This window comes from Emys orbicularis, chromosome 5, assembly GCF_028017835.1.
Source record: "Emys orbicularis isolate rEmyOrb1 chromosome 5, rEmyOrb1.hap1, whole genome shotgun sequence".
Lineage (NCBI taxonomy): Eukaryota > Metazoa > Chordata > Testudines > Emydidae > Emys > Emys orbicularis.
The window spans coordinates 53,863,443-53,876,198 of NC_088687.1; the positions used below are offsets into that span (position 1 = coordinate 53,863,443).

A 12,756-nucleotide genomic window follows, 5' to 3' on the forward strand; every position below is an offset into this window, starting at 1 on the left:
ACAAGTGCCACTTCGTGAGACTTTAATGTCAAGCTCTACCTTCCCCCTTCTGCCCATACATATGAGTGCAGTGTTGACAAAATGTCAGCAATGCCATGATACCACACTGACTGCCTCAAAGCTAACTCAGGCCTGGGAGAATTTCAGCCTGAGATTCGTTATTGCCTGCTTGAGAGAGACTTGTTCTGATTGCATATGACTCGATAGGTGTGGACTAGTGTCAGCAGAAATGCTGAATCATGAAATTATTGTGGAAAATGTTAAAAATAAACCCTAATGCAGGGGTTCTCAAACTGGGGGTTGGGAACCCTCAGGGGGTCGTGAGGTTATTACACGGGGGGTTGCGAGCTGCCAGCCTCCACCCCAAACCCTGCTTTGCCTCCAGCATTTATAAGGGTGTTAAATATATAAAAAAGTGTTTTTAATTTATAAGGGGGGGTCACACTCAGAGGCTTGCTAGGTGAAGGGGGTCACCAGTACAAAAGTTTGAGAACAGGGAGACCTCTGTTGAGGGCCTAACAAGTGGAGTTCACAATGGTGACCAGAGTGGTCAGTGTAGGGCATTGTAGGAGAGTTGCTGGAGGACTATTAGGGTCCATAGGTAACACAGCCTCTACAAGCAAGATGGGTTGACCTCATAAACTTTGGTTCAGTGCTGCCTGGAGAGGTGGTGCACTGTTGGCGTAACGGGCCACTTACACTGGTGGGAGACAAATTTAAGTGCACAATTAGGTCGACGCAAGGCAGCTTATGTGGACCTAACTTTGTTGTGTAGATCAGGCCTTAGGGCAAACTCTTAAAAGCTGGACTAAATAGGGGCCAGAGATTATTTCAAAGTGACTGTGATTATGTACAATTTCTGAATATGTTACTTTTTACAAAAACTACTGTTTCAGCTATAAAAAACCCATAGGCAGATTACAGATGAAAAGTAGCCAAAGACAGGGAAATGTTTCAAAGTTACCTTGCCATTATCAGTGACATGTAATATTTAAAAAGTACTGACTGTTATTTTTAAGGGGGGGAGGTTACTGATTCACAGTGCCCCCCAACCTCATGCTCTACCACATGGGTACTGATGTGGTGTGTCTGCCCTTGCTGGGCCTAATTCACATGGCAGGAGGGGTCTCACTGTCCCCACTGGCAATTTCAACTAGGGTGACCAGATGTCCCAATTTTATAGTGACAGTCCTGATATTCAGGACCTTTTCTTATATAGGCACCTATTACCCCCCCATCCCAATTGCTATCCAGTCATGACTGGAGAGGTTTAGCTGGCAATATATATCATAGAATATCAGGGTTGGAAGGGACTTCAGTCAAAGACCAGGTCATCTAGTCCAACCCTCTACCCAAAGCAGGACCAATCCCCAGGCAGATTTTTGCCCCAGATCCCTAGGTGGCCCCCTCAAGGATGGAACTCACAACCCTGGGTTTAGTAGGCCAATGCTCAAACCACTGAGCTATCCCTCAGACAGGTGCTTTAGCTTGTAGCCCTGACTCCAGCACAACTCCCTGCTTCCAGGGCACTAATAGCAGCTCTAAGCCGGCAGCGCCCCCCCCTCCCCCCAGCCCTATTGCGTGAGGCACCGCAGGGACGGGAGAACAGGACCCACCTCCTCGGCCCGCTTTGCAGGGGAGCCCGGACGCAGCATGTTTGTGGGGGCGGGGAGTAGGGTTGCCAACTTTGGTTGGCTGTATTCCTGGAGGTGTCAGTCTATGACATACTCTTTAATTCCTGGAGGGTTGGCAACCCTAGCGAGCCAACAGCCCCGGAGGGCCGGAGTTCGCAGCTGGCGACTCTGGGGGCAGGCCGCGCGGCCGCGCTCCGGGAAGGCGGGAGGGGCACGAGCCACGCGAGCGCCCAGCAGACAAGGGGCGGAGCGAGGGGAGACGCAACCGGCGATCGGCGGCGCCGGCAGGACGGAGGGGAAGGACGCTGCCTGCGTGGGCCGCGTCTGCCCCGCTACAGTCAAACTCGCAGCGCCGCCCCTACGCTACCCACTCTTGAAGAAAGGGCCGGCACCGCCCAGCTCCTAATCCCACTTCTCGCGATATTTCTAATACAACGGTGCTGCGGCTACCGAGGGAGATTCTCGCGGGAAGTCTCCTAATCTCCGCCAATCAGAGGCTTAACCTGCCCTAGGAGGGAGTAGGGCAAATCACCGTACGTGGCAGGCGCGGGCGGGCGGGCGTTGTTACTCCGATCCTTGGCCTGCCGCGGCAGCAAGGTGAGGGCGGTTGAGCGGCTGCCGCTGCAATGAGCGCGCGCCAGTGAGGAGCCGCGCTGAGGCTAACGGGTGGGCGCGCGCACGGCAGCGCGCGCGAGGGAGGGGGCTCCGTCCCCGAACCGTTCCATCCGGGCCCCCGGGAGGAGGATGGAGGCAGCCGATCTGGAGTCCTCGCTGGAGCTGAGCTACTCCGGCGCGGGCCCTGGGGGGCTGCCCCCTGCGCGCTCCCGCATCTTCAAGATCATTGTGATCGGGGACTCGAACGTGGGCAAAACCTGCCTGACCTACCGCTTCTGCGCGGGCCGCTTCCCGGAGCGCACGGAGGCCACCATCGGCGTGGACTTCCGCGAGCGCGCCGTCACCATCGACGGGGAGCGCATCAAGGTACCGCCGGGCCCCAGCGGGGGGAGCGGCCCTGCTGTGCTCGGCTCTGCACGAACACCCGGGCCCTCCTGCCGCCGTGACCTCCCCGTCCTGCCCCACCGTGGGCCCGGCCCCGCCCCGCTCCCCCTCCGGCCCTGACACCCCAGCGGCAGCGTCTCCCTCCTGGCGTGGGGGCTTCAGGGCCGTCCGACCCCCCGTGCTGCCCTCTGGGCTGTCGGCGCCCGGCGGGTGAATGCGGCTGCCCTGGGGTCCTTGTGCCGCCGGGCTGATTGTCTAATAGGATAAATAGGATGTGCCGTCCCTCGGTGCAAAGGGGCTGCCTGAGCAGGTATGGGAGCCCAGTGTAAGGGGCTGTCATGCCGCCTAGTTAAAGCTGGACTCTTGCACGCTGGGATCTGTAGTCCCTTCAGGTCATATCTCAATAGCAAAGCATCAGGGGACCATATTATAGAAGTCCGATCATTGTGGTTTGGCCACACCTGCTTCACAGGTTTGTGCACAATCCCTTGTCAGTATTAGAAAACGTGCACTGGTGTAACTAAACTGACAACCCCTTAGCTTGGCCTCTGACTGGTGTTAAAAAGGACAAAACTAGCCCTTTAAAAAGTGTCTTGATTTCCAAACTCATCTACTGAGAGAGATGTCAGTTTTTACCGTGACTTTGCTTTAGATGCATGTTAACAGTGATGCCATATTTCTGTGTAGCACCACCAATCTTCCTTGTACAATGCAAACATTCACGCCATGTGGGTATGTGCCACTGTTCTGGAATGTGCATTTGGGCCTAAGGCTGTCAAGTTATTCTGGCAGTGGTCTGAAATGTTTCCCAAATTAAGCTTCCTTTGTAATGCAGACATAAATCCCAAAGGTGATGTGCAGGAGGGGGAGAAGGCAAGATTCTGTTTATTGGGACACTTTATCTCTAGTGTCAGTTTCAAGATTTATCATTTCTGATACAAACAATTTAACAGCAGTGAGAACTCTACAAATATTATATATCAGAAAATGAGGGATGTAGCTAAGAACAAGACAGTGGAGGGGTGTGAGATACTGTGGCTATTTTACATGTTAACTCAAGGTGTTCAGTGTCAGTTTTTAACAATCAAAGAATGTAATGTTCTTCAATGACTGATGTACTTCAATGTACTTCATTCAGATTGTCACACTGCTAGGGGCAGGAAGGAGGGAAATTGAGCATTGGAATGTGGCAGGTTGCATAGCTAGATCACATCTCTCACTTCTGAATCTCTCACTTCTAAAGGGATATCATCCCTCATCTCCTCCCCCCGCCCCGCCCAGTACCATGTAAGTGGTGGATGTGTTTACAGTTGATAAGGTATTCATAGGTGCTGAGGAAATGTGCGGGATCCAGCCTGGTCTTCAATTCTGAGATGCTTCTAGTAGGTCATAGGGCCATAGTATTACAGTATTTTTTTTTTTTTTTTTTAAAGGAGGCTACCTACAGGGGACACCAGTTCCTTCAGTCCTCCACCTTCTTAATTAGGAGACTCCTTCCATTCATCCCATTCCCATGAAGCTATATGATGATCTGCTCTAATTAAGTCTTTTCCACTTGCTATGATGAGTCCCAGTGTTCTGGCAAGGGATTGCCACATGCAAGAAGGGTGCCATGTGCAATCATACTGTACACATCCATAGGACCCCAACTTCTTATATTTCTTTTCTCTTTTTTTTTTTTTAATTACCTAACCTCAACCCGTTTCTCTGTTTTCTGGCTCCTGCCCACTTATTTTCTTGTATATGGTGGTAACACCTCTCAAGCAATGCCTGCTGGAGCAGCAGAGAGGGAAACTGATGAGCCTAATCAATCTATTAGGCCATGTCTACACTACAGATTTATAGTCATGCCAGCAGGTCAATCTCTCTGACTGAAAGTAGCCATGCTGGCAAAAGCCTCTAGTGCAGAGATGGTTGTACCAGCAAAACTGTGCTTTTACCATTATAGCTTGTTTCACTGGGGGGGAAGTAGGCTATGCTGGTAAAAGCACAGCTTTACTGGTATAAGCTATGTTCACAGCAGGAGTGTTTTGCAGAGCTCTCCTAGAGTAGGCATGGCTGCTGTTCTTGCTGCGCCCTAGATGAGCTGCTAAAAATAGAGTTCTTCCCTTGTTACTCTGGAAGGGTTTATGTCTCCCCTTCCTCTCTGCTGTTCTTCTCCTCTCCTCCAGATAGCTGGATGGTTGGTCTTTTGCTGGCTACTCATGCACAGAGCACTTACCCTGCAGCTGTGGAAATGCTGTGTCATTGGTAGTAACACAGGCACAATTCTTTTCTACAGGATTTTCTTACCTGCGAATTTAAAAAAAAAATACAGGGGCAGCCAGTGTTCATGTTACATTTGTATTGTAGACTAATGACTTGATTACTTTTAGGTCTTTTTGAAGCAGCAGTGCTTAGATGTGATATATGCACTAAAGCTCTCTCAGAAAATGAGGATCTTCTGAATTTTAACTTCTCATCTATATGATTTGAGCAATCGAAACCCATTGTCTTAACTCTTTTTATTTAATTGAGGTAAATAATGACACAAATGAAATAAAAAGGAGGAAATCCCATAAATCATATCCCATGCCTTAGAGCGCTTCACTGATTTGCAAAGCAAAATGAGGTGCAGAGAAATACATGAACTGTCTTAATCAAAAGGCCATTTATATTTTTTAGTTGGTGTAAATAATGGATACAAATTGTTCATGGTGAAGAAGCCTTTTTTAAGAATACTCATCCCATCTAATTCAACTCCAAGTATCTTTAGCTTTGGGGGGAGGGTGTTAAGTCAGCATATTGTTTAAATACCTATCCCTCAGCTTCAATCGTTTTATCATGTTGTTGTTTTTTGCCTCAGATATAATGTCCAAAAGGGGTCTTGGATGCATCATACTTTGAACAAAAACGCAACCCCTAGATGGACAGTTTATTTAAATTATGATGGAATCATAGTCTCAGTGTCAGTCCAATATGCATTTTTCAAAGTGTGTTTAATCATCTGTGCTGTGTTTGTGAGGAGCCAGGGAGGGGGAAAGTACAAAAAGCATTCAGAGTACAGTCTGCAGAATCTCATATAAATACTGGGGTGTCTATAAGAGTTGGCTGGCTAACAGAAGAAATGCGTATATAAAAAGTGAAAAACTTTGTGCAGCACTAGAGAGATGCAGAAAGCCACTTATCTGCTTCATGATTTAACATATCAAGAATATATATTAAAAAATAATTGTAAATTAATAGATTTCAGGTCCACAGTCTAAATAGCTGCAAGTAAACAAACTGTCCTTAAATTGCAGCTTCTCATAAAACTGTTCTCCCCCTCCCCCCCTTTTCTAATGCATCAGCGAACAGTAATAATGCTCTGGGTCTCCTCTTTGCTCCAAATCTTCACTGTCACTTTCTTATCACTTAGTATAGTTTTTGTAATCTCCACTTTTTTGGGGAGAGTTTCTCCAAGTTCTGCAAGTGCCCAAGTAAATAAGTCAATTTTAAAATCTAGTGTTCTAATAGTGTATCATAAGGCTGTTCTGTAACTCTTCAGCCATACTCTGTCCCTGCATAGGAACTCTATTTTACCTGCCATTATTAAAACCTTCCATAAATCTCTTGGCTTTTCAGGCTTCCTTGCCAAATCTCTAGAATCAGATCCCAGAGAAAGATGAGAAATATCCAGTAAAAATAGCTTCCTCTGAACCAGCCTCTGGGAAAAATGAAGGGTAAGAGAGTACAGGGTAGGACCTCAGCTGGTGTGGATTGTCATTACTCCATTGACTTCAGCTGAGAATCCCCTCCCTGTTCTGTTATTTAGTGAACTTTGTGTTAGAGAGGGATGCCAGACTGAAGTCCTTTAATTGTAGTGAAAAAAAATTATTTAGGTGCCTAATTTAGGTATCCAGTTGTATTTAGTCACAAAACAGGTATAGCTTTGGCAAGAGCAGTGCAGCCGCCTTACCCCTTTGCATTTGAGTCAGGTGGTGTCCTTCTCACACTGCCTTGGTGCCAGCGTGGGAGAATTGACAGCAAGGAGTCTACTGCTCCTGGTGCCTGCTTACTACAATGGAAGTGGGGAGAAGTAGTTGCAGGGGCAGTCCTATTCAGCCCCTGTAGCCCAGGGGAATGTTCTCTGTTGCACTGTGGGGATGGAGCATGCTCAGAGCAGGTAGAATCTTGGAAGAATTGAGCAGCAAAGCTCTTACTAATCTCTACTGAGCATGTGCTGCTTGGAATTTTTTGGAGGTTTATAACTTGGCCAATTTTATGTGAATTCCCAGAAATGGCGAAATGCACATCTCTGATACCAGGGGGAAGCCCTTCCCCCTTCTTCCTCCAAATTTCAAGTTTCTGTTACAAAGCATGGAGGTAATAGCACTTCTCAATGGAACAGTTATAAGATTTTTATTTTGTAACATGGACAAAATATTTTTCACTAATCTCTTTCTCAGAAACAGCTTGAACAGTTTTAGTTGAAACTTCAAAAAGTTCAGCCTGAGCCACCTGGCATGGAAAATTTCAGCCCTATTAGCTAAAATTTGGCAAAGTTATAAGTAGGTACAGAGTCTCCTAATGGAAAGTGTTGGGCAACCTCATCTGCCTATAATGATGCTGGTACTTTTTCTTTAGGAAATGGACTTAACATGCCAACTTGTGTAGGATGTCTATTCAGATGACTTCTTGGTCACCACTAGCCTGGTTTAGATTTAAACTAGTGTATTAGAGGTGTAAAGCTGATAGCCTAATCTTGTGATTCATCCAGTTCCTTTCAGAAGAGGATTCTTGAGTATGCAGGGACCCATGTTCTTTCTCTGAGCTTTAATGGCAAATCACGATCATAATTGGGAAGAGGAGGGAGAAGGAAAGTGAAATAATTTTTAAAATAGCTTTCTTGCATTTAATTCAGGTGCCAATTGCAATAATAGGCTCCTTTTCAAGAATACTCTGCATATATCAGGAAAGAAGTTGAGAAACACTGAAGTAACAGCATAAAATGTGAGAGATCAAGTGATCTCTCATTTATGCTCAGTCCAGTCGCCCCAAAGCTGTATGTTCCCATAGCTAAAGCATATGGTACCATGTACAATTTTATTATAAGTAACTTAAATAGTAAATTTAAACTGGACATTTTTTTATTAGCGACAGCATAAGATATTATTCCATATACTGCATCTCATAGCTTTGTAGTGAGTCTGAAAGTCAAGTGCCATTGACCTCTTAAGAGTCCTAGTTCCTGCACAACCAGACTCTTAGTTGTTTAAAAAAACCCAACAACAACAACATTTTATGGGCATTTTTATAAAGAAATGCTGTGTAAACTAAAGACACTTAAAGGGATGCACATATAAAACCTAGTCAATTAAAAAAAAATAGTTTCCAATACTACACCTGCACCTTAATTAATCCCTGCCAAATTTTATGGTTTATGGTTACATCTTCTTATTTTGAAAATATTACTTTCCCTTATTGAGATGTGAAAAACGTTTGCAAACAAGAAATGCATCTTAAAAAAGTGTTGTCAAGTGGACAAAGTAAACAAACAAGGTTAAAAATAGAAAATCTGTTTTTATGCTGGAAGAAGTAGGTTTTCCAGAGGAACTTCTGAGAAGTTAAAGGAAGAAAAAATATTAGTCCAATTTGATCTCCTGATGTTGACCAAAATTAAATTATAGAGCACAGAGGAAGTCCACTTTCAGTGTGGATAGACATGGTGGGAACTTGTTCCAAAGTTCACTTTCTCTACTTTCTTTTCTTTATGCACACTACTGACAAATGTTTTAAAAAAAAAAAAAAAAAAAAGAGGGCGAGGGGAATGACACATTTATAGTTAACTAGTCAAGCTATACAATTATCTGCCATTGTGAATAACTTTGCTTTATGCATGCCTAACTCTAAACCCCCCAAATCTCCTGAAGGCCATACCTTGAAAATGTTACCGTATTCAGTTATTGAAAAGATTGTAGGTGTGGAAGCATGTCTGATGCAGAGCTCTATCCTCTGACCAGCTCAGCACTATCGGTGCGGAAGAAAAACTCTTCAGCAAAATAACGAGTGTGCTGAGAGATGTATATTTGTTGCTACTTCAAAAAAAGGCTTTTATTACTGCAGATTTCAATATTCTTTGGTGTAAGATTTTACAAAATATCAGTATCAGTAAACTCTTACAGAAATCTATAGTGGTGATCAAGCTAAACACAACACTAATTTTTTCATATCTTTAATTATGAACAGGTGGCTCTGAAAACCGTATTTACATAACATTTTGTAACTTTCAAAAACTGTGGTGAAGAGCAATAGAATTTTCTTCAAGAACTAAACTTCACAATATGACTAATACAGAGATGATCTATGTGGTTTTCATAGTTCAGAATGATTTATGTCATTGACCAGCATGAATTGAAATCAGTTCTGCTTTTGTTTTCTCTGTTCCTTTTTGCCCTTTTAGATCCAGCTGTGGGATACAGCAGGACAGGAGCGCTTCAGAAAGAGCATGGTGCAGCACTACTATAGGAATGTACACGCTGTTGTGTTTGTGTATGATATGACCAACATTGCCAGTTTTCATAGTCTGCCATCATGGATAGAAGAATGCAAACAGCACTTGCTTGCCAGTGATATACCACGGATTCTTGTTGGAAATAAATGTGACCTGAGAAGTGCTATTCAGGTGCCTACGGACTTGGCCCAGAAGTTTGCTGATACTCACAGTATGCCACTGTTTGAAACCTCTGCTAAAAACCCCAATGACAATGACCATGTGGAAGCCATATTTATGACATTGGCTCATAAGTTGAAGAGCCACAAGCCATTAATGCTTAGTCAACCCCCAGATAACGATAAGATACATTTAAAGCCTGAGCCAAAACCCACCATGGTCTGCTGGTGTTAGATCTCAGTGTTCATGCAGTTATCACCTTGTCTTGTTTGCAAATACTCTAAAAATATGATCTTGGCAGGTTTTTAGTATCAATTATGTATGATCTCTTTGGCACTTTAATGTGTGTTTTTCTTGTGTAGATGTGCCACACTCGTATCTCTGCACTTTGTGCTAGCTCAATTACTGAAGCTTCACTGTACATATACAGAAAAATAGACTTTCGAATGAAGTTTTGATGCAGCAAGTTCACTTAAGTTACTTGCTGCTTGAGAGCATTTCCATCACTGCTGGTATGGTTAATAATCCAGTTTGTTTATTTTTGTTGTTTATTTTTGGTTAGCATTTCATTGATTCTCCTGCATTATACCATTGTTTTGGAGTAGCCAAAGAACTCACATCTTTGGCTCGCAGAGGATGGGTGTTGCAAAGTGTTGGTTTTGTGGGTGTCTGGGATAATGACACAGAAGACGTACCCATTTTCACTGCATCTCAAAACAGCTATAGCTGTAGATGTGTGCTGTGAAAGGAGGGCCATCAATAAAGATCAACCTAGAATGTGAATGTGGGGGAACACCATTGGTCTCAGTAGTGTGTCATTCTACCTCAAATCCTGGCTATTCATACATGGCAAATGGGGGAGAATCTACAGATTGTCCTTGCCCTCGGATAGTTATTTAAAGCCTAAAACGTGATAAATTCTTTGTAATTTGCACATTTTTATCCCACATGCATCCTTCTTATGAAAGATAGTTTGGTTAGAGCACAGGGATGGGATTTGAGGGAGGATCCAGATTTCTAATCTTGATTCAGGATTTCCTGCACTCATATGCTGCAGAATAGGGAGGAGAGTTAAATCAAACTGCTCTCATAGAAAGTGAATTGGGTTTGGAGAATGTTGTTATGCAGTAACATCACATGAGCTCATGTTGCTCCTGTGATTTCAGTGAAAAAGCTCAGCTCCACGCAACACTTGAATAGTTGTAGAGTTAGAACCATCACTCTGCAGCATGTTCCCCCCTCAAAGTAGCATAATTTTATGGTGTATTGTACATGTCTGATGGCAAGCTAATATCGACAGCCATAACTCTCATGACAACTTCCAACCTAATTCAAATTTCTTCACTTGGATCATTTAAGAACATATGCTGTCTCTGAATTGTGTATCGCAAGGTAAATAAATGTACTCCTGTAGTCTAAAATTTGAGCCAGGTTGAGAGAAACAAATGCTGACTTGCATTTTGTTTTTAAAATAATCTGAAAGAGTAATTTTGAAGAGGAAACTTATTATGCATTTTAGGGACTAAAGTATTTTGGAAAAAGTGCTAGTTCCGATGCCCAGTTGCCACATACAGACCTGTGCCTTAGCTTTTGAAAATGTCAAGGCCACTATGTTTTAATGGTAGTAAACTGGTCTCTGCCAGAAAAATATGAAGGCAGATGTTCTGTAATTGAACTTGGTGACAAACTTCCAAATAGTGTTCAATTCATGCCCATTTGCCCACTATTATAGTAGAAAGATATATTCTCTTTAAAGAACAGAGAAACTGGAAATCCTTTAAAACGTGTAAATACAGAATCATATAAATTAAGTATGGAGAAGACCTACCATGTCATTTTGTTCATCCCCAAACAGATTTTCCCTAATAGATCTTCAGGTTAAATCCTGCTTGGGTAGCCCCTTAGAGTTCTTTTGCAGAAGTAAGATGAACTGGGTTGGATTTTTAGAATCCTCCGCTTCCTCTCGCTTTGCTTGGTATTGCAACCATTTCATTTCAGTTGTTTTTTGTATGCTTGTTTGAAGGTCATGTTTCATATTCAAAAGCATTCTGGATTGCACATAACTGTATGGTTATATCAAAAGGGAATGTAAGCCAGGGAACTTAATTCAGCATATAACATTCATATGCAGTGATCGAACAATAGTGTGCTTGATTATTACATGTTCAAAGAAAAAACTTAAAAATGAGGAACTCTGCTTACGATATGTGTATTGTAGGATGCTGACTGGAAACTAAACACAAAGGTTATTTTAGAGCTTTGTCTACTATTATCCTGATGGTCATATTATAGTAACTAAATAACTGAAACAAGGTAATTGTATTAACCAAACTATGAAAAGTAATAAAGGATGTAATTATTCTATTACACACTGCGTCTGTGAAGGAGAAAATCCACTGGCTTTATTCTAGGTTTAGAAAGATCTATTTGGCCTAATCATATTGGGATTAAGGAGTTTTAGGATTTTTTTTCATTTTGAAACCAACTAACTATTTTTGTAGTTTGGTGACAATTTTATTTATGCAATACTTGAAAAAGGGAACTCTGTTTTTATCTGTTTCAGACCTTAAAGAGAATTTGATTTATAGTTCTTCTAGAAATAATCAGCTTTTTAACACTAGGGACCTTTAAGAAGGGATTGATTTTTAAATGTATTTGTAGTACTACAAATAAATATGGTTTACAGTCCTCCTGGAGGATTTATTTTTTTTCACTCATGTCCTTTAATCGTCTTTCAAAGGACTGATCTGAAGTGTTTGTATAGTATTAAAGTATTTCAACAAACTTTCTAATCTTTAATTTTTTTTATTTTTTAATATTCCAAAATCCGAGGACTGAAAGTAAGGCAGTAAATCTTGTAGACACAATAGAAATGTTCAACTCTCAGTAATAAGGAGCTGGGAACCTATCATAAGTTTTATTTAAGCAAATTACTTACAATTTGTAAATAAGGGCCCTGAATCATGAAATAATGTTTAGCTATGTAATCTAGTCTTTTCAGCACCAAGCATGTTTTGATATTCCTGCCCTAGAGACTGTGGTCTTGAATTTCAGGATCCAGTATGCTTCCTGACTTGCTGTAGTAATGTTCTACTCACAGAAAGGATGTCAAAGGTATTGAATATTTTGTATATGTATTTTCATCCTATCAAAATAAAATGTTATTTTGTCTGTTTTTTATAAACAAACAAAAACACTGGCACAATCCCAGCAACCTAATAAATTGGCTTTGCCATAACTAATGTCCATGGTCTTCATTTGTATTATATGGGGGACATGATGAAGCTATTTGTTGGTATCTACAATATAGTCAGATAAAAAGGAATCCATAGTCTTCACTGATCTGGACAGCAACCTGGTGAAAGAGACTTTCAGTGCTTGGACCTCTACTTCCTGCTCCCTTGCAGAGTGACTTTCTCACTACATGAAATAGACATCTATGGATTTACCCTAATCTCAGCTCGTGCGCCCAGTCTGTTATTCCCTTAAATG

General features: G+C 42.5%; 1 protein-coding gene across 1 annotated transcript; it reads left to right on the top strand.

Moving 5' to 3' along the window:
- Positions 1 to 2,378: 2,378 nt before the first annotated feature.
- On the top strand, positions 2,379 to 12,506 carry RAB33B (RAB33B, member RAS oncogene family). Its single transcript, XM_065405213.1, has 2 exons — positions 2,379 to 2,615; positions 9,055 to 12,506. Exons 1-2 carry the CDS (start codon positions 2,379 to 2,381, stop codon positions 9,496 to 9,498), a joined length of 681 nt encoding a protein of 226 aa, XP_065261285.1. The 3' UTR covers positions 9,499 to 12,506.
- The last annotated feature ends 250 nt before the right edge of the window (positions 12,507 to 12,756 follow it).

Bases quoted from the DNA above. Each gene is read 5' to 3' on its own strand.
- RAB33B (XM_065405213.1), top strand. From the start codon at position 2,379: ATGGAGGCAGCCGATCTGGAGTCCTCGCTGGAGCTGAGCTACTCCGGC. The intron at 2,616-9,054 runs GTACCGCCGGGC...TTGCCCTTTTAG, and splicing joins TCGACGGGGAGCGCATCAAG to ATCCAGCTGTGGGATACAGC.